The 7,764-nt window shown below is 33.4% G+C and overlaps 1 protein-coding gene across 2 annotated transcripts in view; it reads left to right on the top strand.

Moving 5' to 3' along the window:
* The window catches only part of CDH19 (cadherin 19), a 123,638-nt gene extending 115,886 nt beyond the window's left edge, over positions 1-7,752 (top strand). For both annotated transcript variants that reach the window (XM_077135276.1, XM_077135277.1), the window contains exons 11-12: positions 1,331-1,582; positions 3,863-7,752. In XM_077135276.1, the coding sequence (XP_076991391.1) occupies positions 1,331-1,582; positions 3,863-4,353 (743 nt within the window). In that variant the 3' untranslated portion in view covers positions 4,354-7,752. The remainder of the gene's footprint in view (positions 1-1,330; positions 1,583-3,862) is intronic.
* The last annotated feature ends 12 nt before the right edge of the window (positions 7,753-7,764 follow it).

Consider the following 7,764-nt stretch of genomic DNA (forward strand, 5'->3'; position numbering starts at 1 on the left):
TTCTGAGACAAAAGAAACTGTACTGAAAGAGATTACTTAGTGTTCAAGTTTGCTAGTTGCCTGAGTATGATATACCAGAAAAAGAATGGCTTTTAAAAGGGGGAATTTATTAAGTTGCAAGTTTACAGTTTTAAGGCTGTGAAAATGTCTAAATTAAAACAAGTCTATAAAAATGCCCAAATTAAGGCAGCACCAAGAGGTTACCTTCACTCAAGAAAGTCCCATGAAGTTCAGGGTTTCTCTCTTAACTGGAAGGCACATGGCGAACATGGCAGTGTCTGTTAGCTTTCTCTCCAGGCTTCTTGTTTTATGAAGCTTGCTCGGGGGTGTTTTCCTTCTTCATCTCCACTAATCTTTGGCTGCATGGGCTCTGGTGGTTCACGTGGCTCTTAAGGGTTTTCCGAAATATAAACCAATGGAGACCAACCTGGAATGGGTAGAGTCACATCTTCTTATCAAAGATTAATGCCTGCAATTGGGTGTCACATCTCCATGGATATAATCTAATCAAGTTTCCAACCTACAGTGCTGGATAGGGATTAAAAGAAACAGCTACTTCCACAAAATGAATCAGGATTAAAACATGGTTTTTCTAGGGGACATAATCCTTACAAATTGGCACACAGTATATTCTGTAATTCAAGAAAGAAAAATTTTAAATATGCTTGAAGAATATTTTGTTCATTTTGGCTAATTTTAAAAAAATTCTGTCTAGATGAATTAATCAATAGGACTAATATTTAAATATTCTCTGAATTTTAAATAATGAGTCTATAATGTCAAAGTGAAATAAAAGATTCTAATAGGATCTTTTCTACCAAGTAAAATAACCCTTTTGTCTCATTAATAAATACATTATTTGAGATCATTTTTGTTGTGATAGATAGTTTTGAAAATCTCATGTATTTGCAGTATTTGTAAATACAATGAGTTCCAGTTATTTGAAAGAAACACTGGGTCATGTGTAATTAATCCAAATGAATCTGATACTGGCATCCTAAATTTAGTATTGGTAGCTCTTAAAAAAATATTGGAATATAATTTAAGATCTGTTTTATTTTTGTGTTCCACATATGGTCCCTACTTTTCTCAAAAGACAAGTTATAATTGATTTAAATAATTCATCTAATGACATAATTAGAATTTAATTGCAAAAACATTAAAGCTTTGTTTGGTGGATCTTCTGATAATTTCTTTTAAATCAGAAATTTTCGCTTCTTTTCATTTGGCCTTATTTGCTCCTATCCCTATATTATTGCCTCTAGTACATACAACTGGTATGAATCTTTTTATACTGTAAAACAATTATGAACATGGGTTTTTGTTTTAGATAACACAGCTGTAATTTTGACTAATAGAACTGGTTTCAGCCTTCAAGAAGAGCCTGTCATCTACATGTCCATCTTAATTGCTGACAATGGAATCCCTTCACTTACGAGCACAAACACCCTCACCATCTTTGTCTGTGACTGTGGTGACAGTGGCAGTACACAAGCCTGCAGTAATAGGGAATTTATGCTTTCCATGGGATTAAGGACAGAAGTCATTGTTGCTATTCTGATCTGCAGCATGATGATATTTGGTAAGTAGTGCTGAATTGAACACCTCTTCATTATTTAAAAGCACATGACACTTCTATACACTAGCTAATTCCAATATAGCAGTTTAGTACGTATGCCTGTTTGCATGTGTGCATTTGAGTCCATTTGCTTTTCCGAATGCATTAGAATTCTTAAACCAAATGGGGAAATGAGAAATGGAGTGAATAAATGCACCCTTCAAGCTAAAACTCAATGATCCTGAATTGCACAAGTATGTAAGAATGTGCACGTCTGTTTATGAGCATTTTGCATGACGGCCAGCCGCTGTTGAGTGTTTACTGCATCTAGGAATATCTTAAGTGCTTGTGTCTTATGCTATTTAATCCTCACAATAATCTTATGAAGTAGCGATCGTTATCACCTATATTGTAGAGATGAGAATGTGAAACTCAAAGTTATGTGTTCGGCTAAGGGTTACGCAGTAAGTAAACTATCCATAAAACTCCACTTGTTTTGTTTTCTGTTTTGTGTGTGTGTGTGTGTGTGTGTGTGTGTGTGTGTGTGTGTGTGTGTTTTTCACGAAAAGATATTTTACTCAATTCACAGATGAGGTAGCCGAACCCCAAAATACCTTAGTCAGGCTTTCTGGACTATAAATAATTCTTCTAACATGACCCTCTCCCTTTTTTTAGCACACAAATACATAATAAACCAAGCCCTGCTTTTGCTTCCCTTGTAACTTCATATCAAATCCAACACAGTGATTTGAGTGTTGTGAGAATTATTTCTGCCACTGGTTCTGGAATCTCAACCTCACCATTCAAGCTGACATGATAGATACATTTCAGGACTTGCTTTATCTTCTCTCTCCTTATCTTTCTCAAAGCTTCAAAACCATACATTCCTCTTTTCCAACCCAACCTTATCATTCATCCTTTAGTTCCAGCTCCAGTTTTTCCAATTGTTTTTAATGATCTATGAACATAAACCCAAATTTAGAGCTAAATACCAGAAACAATAAAAAGTAAAAACACATTTTGCTTGGGGGACTTCAACTTATGAACTACTTAAATGTTCAGACCTAAACGAAGCCCTGATTCCCTACAAGGAAACTAGGGGCAGGCAGCCTGGCAGGCAAAAGTAGGAGTAATATTTAGAGGGTTGAAAGTACATGTCAATCAATAGTTAAATTTCCATTACAAGGTTTATCAGTCCTTTCTCTAATTTACAAATTGGGAACTTATTTTTTATGCTTCCTGTTAATGATATATCGCAGATGAATTTTAAATTACAGTACCTGAATTCAGAATGATGATCTTAAGACCATTCTTTAATTATTTAAGTATTATTTTTATATAAACTATGACATAAGCTATTTCTTTTGTGTTGTATTAATGAAATTGCTTCATGTTTGCTTCATGAAATTCTGAGCAGCTCCAGGAGATCCAAAGTTGAGTGCAGGTATGATCTTTTTGACACACACACACACACACACACACACACACACACACACACGCAGTTTCTTTAAAATAAAAAAAAAAAGTGCTCTATCTCCACATGATATTAAAATTATCTTAATGTAATACTTATTGATCCTGTACAAAACAGTGTTCTAATTCAAAGCCCTGATTGTATGGGATGTCTGAAATTAATGTGATATCACAGATCACAGGCTCTGAACCAGCTTTCTAGTTTTGCTCATGGCTCTTTGTTTCCTAGCTGTGTGACCTGGGACAGGTGACTTCAGGTCTGAGTGAATTTCCTTATCTTTAGTAAGAGGCAATACCAATATAAGGATTAAATTAACAGATAAATGCAAAGTTTTTAGAGTAATGCCTGGTATACTCTTTTCTGCCAATAAATGTTAACTTGAAAAGTAATTATGGTGAAGAACTTTGCCTCAGTGGATGAATATCAAATTGGCATGTCATGTTTATCATCTACTAACATGAATCATTGGCTACTAAGAATGACAACTGCATAAAGACTGGATAATTCCCCTCTATTCTACTTATATTTTAACATGTAAGAATAAAATAGATTTTTAAGTTTATAATTTAAATTGATCATCGAAAACAGTTCTCTATATTTATTTATTTTTCCTCTAGATCACCAGCCAAGAAGGTTGCTATCTTTCCTTATGTAATTTGCAAGTTCCTTTTGTAGATTTTCAACAGCAAACATATATTTTTCTTATAACCATAAAATCCTAGCTCAGTATATCAGGGTTTATGTCCTGAGCTTGTCACAAAAGCAGCTTTACAGAGATGATAACGTCCCACCTGCCTTGATTAAATCCTGTGGTATGTCTTCTTTGTCAGGCTTTATTTTTTTGACCCTGGGTCTAAAACAACGAAGGACACAGACTCTATTTCCTGAGAAACGTGAAGAGTTCGGGGAGAATATCTTCAGGTATGATGATGAAGGGGGTGGAGAAGAAGACACTGAGGCCTTTGATATTGCAGAGCTGAGGGGCCGCGCGGTGGTGCGGGGACACAAGGCTCGGAGAAACGCCGCCGCCGAGATCCGCAGCGTGTACCGGCAGTCCCTGCAGGTGGGCCCCGACAGTGCCATATTCCGGACATTCATTCTAGAAAAGCTCGAAGAAGCCAATACGGATCCTTGCGCCCCTCCGTTTGACTCGCTACAGACCTATGCTTTTGAGGGAACAGGGTCATTAGCTGGATCCCTTAGCTCCCTAGGATCAGAAATCTCTGATCAGGACGAGAATTTTGATTACCTTAATGAATTGGGACCTCGCTTTAAAAGGTTAACATGCATGTTTGGTTCCGCAGTGCAGTCACATCATTAGATTTTTTTGTTGTTAATATTTTATAAACGCTAATGTGTGTATGGATAAATTGGGAGGCTCTTGGTAAATAGGCAGCCCATGTGATAAAATTCCCAGTTGTGTGCAGGTAAACCAATAATCTGGGTGGTGATGGGGGGTCGATTTATTTTTATAGCACTGCTGATTTCCTTTGAGTAGATACCATGGCCATTTCAAGCTACTCACATGATATCACTGAATTTTAGAAATGTTAATATCCGTTTTTGGCATGCCAGTGCCAGCCAGCTGGCATCCCTGTGAATCATTTCTCTACTTTTTTTTCAATACAATCTAATCCAAATGCTCCATTTTTTTGAGAGGTTAATGTGGGAACGCCACTGAGTGAGCTCATTTTAATATTATTTCATTCCTTTAATTTTGAAAAATTTACAAAGTAAGAATATTATGGTTATATATGTTAAGTTCCTGGTTATTACAGACATAAACATCTGTGAGTATCTGGATGACTGTTTAAAAGTCTACAAACGATTAACATATATGCATAAGTAGGCTTCGGACTTCCTACTTTGATATTTTAAATTTTTTGTCAAGTTCATAATTTAAAATTGATTTCAAATTTGGAAAGATATCTGGCATATGGCAACTAATCAAATCTATGTTGTATACAAATTTGCATTGTTTTTCATATTAAAGGTTTGTTAAAAGGGAGGCATGAAATTATGTTTAAAAATTTTCACATATTATATCCATATACCACCCAAATGATTTTTTCGTGGCAAAATACATGTCAGCATTTATTCATCATTAAATATAAACTTTATGAAACTGATGGAAAGTGTGTAAAATCTTTAAGTTAAATTTTATTGCTTTAGAAAATGATAACAAAACCTGAAAGAAGCAATAAATTCATGCTTGGATGAATATTTATCTTAAATATGAACAACTGCACTCTCTTACCATGTCAAAACATGCTACAATTCTTAGTGGTTCTTTTTTCGTTAAGAGCTTTGAATATGACTGATCTTTGGGTGTCATTTTTTTTTACTATGGAATATAAAATTAGGTGCAATAGTTGGTTTTATGGTAACATTATAAGGAAAGTAAATGCTAAACTGTTAGACATAAAGCCTTAAGGTAACATTAGATAATAAGATATTAAAACACTTTAATTTTGATTCTCCTATTGAAGTACGATCCTTATTCTGTCCAAATCAGGGTGGGATTCAAATTTCAGAGTTTGAATGGAAAGAAATTAGTGAATAAAATGTCTTCAAAATTGGTTTATATAATTATTTCTGATTACTAGTATGTGAGATTGAGTTGAATTAAATTGGCAAGATATGGTTAAATAAAATATTTTGAATATTTTCTGAGGTATGGCTAGATTAATTGAGTGAATACAACATTTTTTTCTATTCTCTGTACTTTGAAACTTAAACATCCATAGACTATAATAGAATAGAGTTTGTCAAAGATCTGTATCAGGTTCCTTTATGCTGGCAACACAGAAACCATTTTAAAGAAGCCAAATAAAATCTGATTTACTATATAAAAATTTAGGAAAATATTTTTAAATAGATGAAACAGCATAAACAGTAATAAGTCCTTATGCATTCACATTGTTCTTTATTTTATAACAACTATTAAGTTGTTCCTAACAACTGAGCAACAACAACAACAAAAACTTACAAAAAATATTGCTAATAAATAAAACTATGAGAATAGAAAGAAAATGTTATATTTTGGTCACCTTGACATATAAACTGAAAAATATAGTTAAGAAATTTTTCAGGTTTATTCCACCCTGCAATTAAAAGTTAGTGCTATGTGATTTTGGCTGAAGAAATTGTAAGTATGATAAACAACACATGAAATGATCCACAAAATATGTATTAGAAAAGCAAACAAACAAACAAACGATGTTTTCTAAGGATCAAAGAAGGTTCTGCCATTGATGAAAAACCTTATAAACATCTTAAAAACTTGGATGAACAAGTTATGCAAAGTACACATTGATGCAATATTTCTACCCAAGGCTTTAATACTACAAAAATTTGTTACAATGAATCACATTTAGCTAATGTTAGGAATGTTAATTACATAGCTAGCACATAGGAAAAAAGCCTTAATGGTTGCATGTGTATTTACTAGGCAACAAAATCTCCTTTCACACCATGTTGACAAATACTTTCTGAATCTTGTAAAGAAGTTGAAATTTCCTCGAACTTATTCTTGGTAATTATTAGTAACTATTTCATCTTTTTTCTAGTCACACAGATGTTGCAGAAATACAATTAGCTGTGTTCTAATAGCTAAAAACATCACATAAAATGTATTCTATTTGTAGATTTTCATAAAGGCTAAATCTATGGAAATATTTATGAAAACAGTACAGATGCATCTTAATACCTGCAGTAATGAAATACCACCCTTAGTTGATTCACAAGTTTATACAGAAGCCTTAAATTACTGATGGCTAAAGCAAAAATATTTAAAGCCTTTATAGGAATCAGGTAATATTAGCAATAATAAGTCTGCTTGGCACCCATGCTTGAGTCTTATGAAGTGAGTTTGAATTCGTTCTCTTTTCTTAAAATAACTGCGTGAAATAATTGAAAGCAGAAACCTGGATATTTATTTGCACACTAATGTTCATAGCAGTACTATTCACAATTCCCAAAGGATGTAAGCAACCCAAGTGTACATAAACCAATGAAAGGTTAAACAAAATGTGGTGTGTATATATATATACACACAATACAATATTGTATATATACATATATATATATATATACACACACAATAGAATATTATTCAGCCATAAAAAGAATGCAGTTCTGATACATGTGACAACATGGATGAGCCTTGAAAACATCATCATATTGAGTGAAATAAGGCAGATGCAAAAGGACAAATATCGTATGATCTCACTGATAATAAGCAAATCAGAATCTAGAATGTAAATTACCAGGGGATGAAGTGGAGATAGTGAATATGGAGTTAAGGCTTAAAATGCACAGTTTCTATTTGGAATGATAGAAATGTTTTGGTAGTGGATGGTGGTGATGATAGCCCAACATTGTGAAAATAAGAAGTGCTGAAATATATATCTGAATGTGATTAAAAGGGGAAATGTTAAATTGCACATATAGTAACAGAATAAACGTTTTAAAAATAATCCATGGAACTATACTACACAAACAATGAACCTTAAATTAAACCATGGGCTATAGTTATTAGAGCAACTGTGAAAAAAATAGGAAAATCAAAAAAACAAACACAACAGTGCTATCAATTGTAACAAATGGTCCATACCAAAGCAAGGTGTTAATGATAGGATGGTATATGTGAATCCTGTATTTTATGTATGATTGTTCTGTAATTCATCTCTTCTCTAATAAAGAAAAATAAAATGCCTATGCAAGCTTGATA

This window comes from Tamandua tetradactyla, chromosome 18 (genome assembly GCF_023851605.1).
Source record: "Tamandua tetradactyla isolate mTamTet1 chromosome 18, mTamTet1.pri, whole genome shotgun sequence".
NCBI classification, from domain to species: Eukaryota; Metazoa; Chordata; class Mammalia; order Pilosa; family Myrmecophagidae; genus Tamandua; species Tamandua tetradactyla.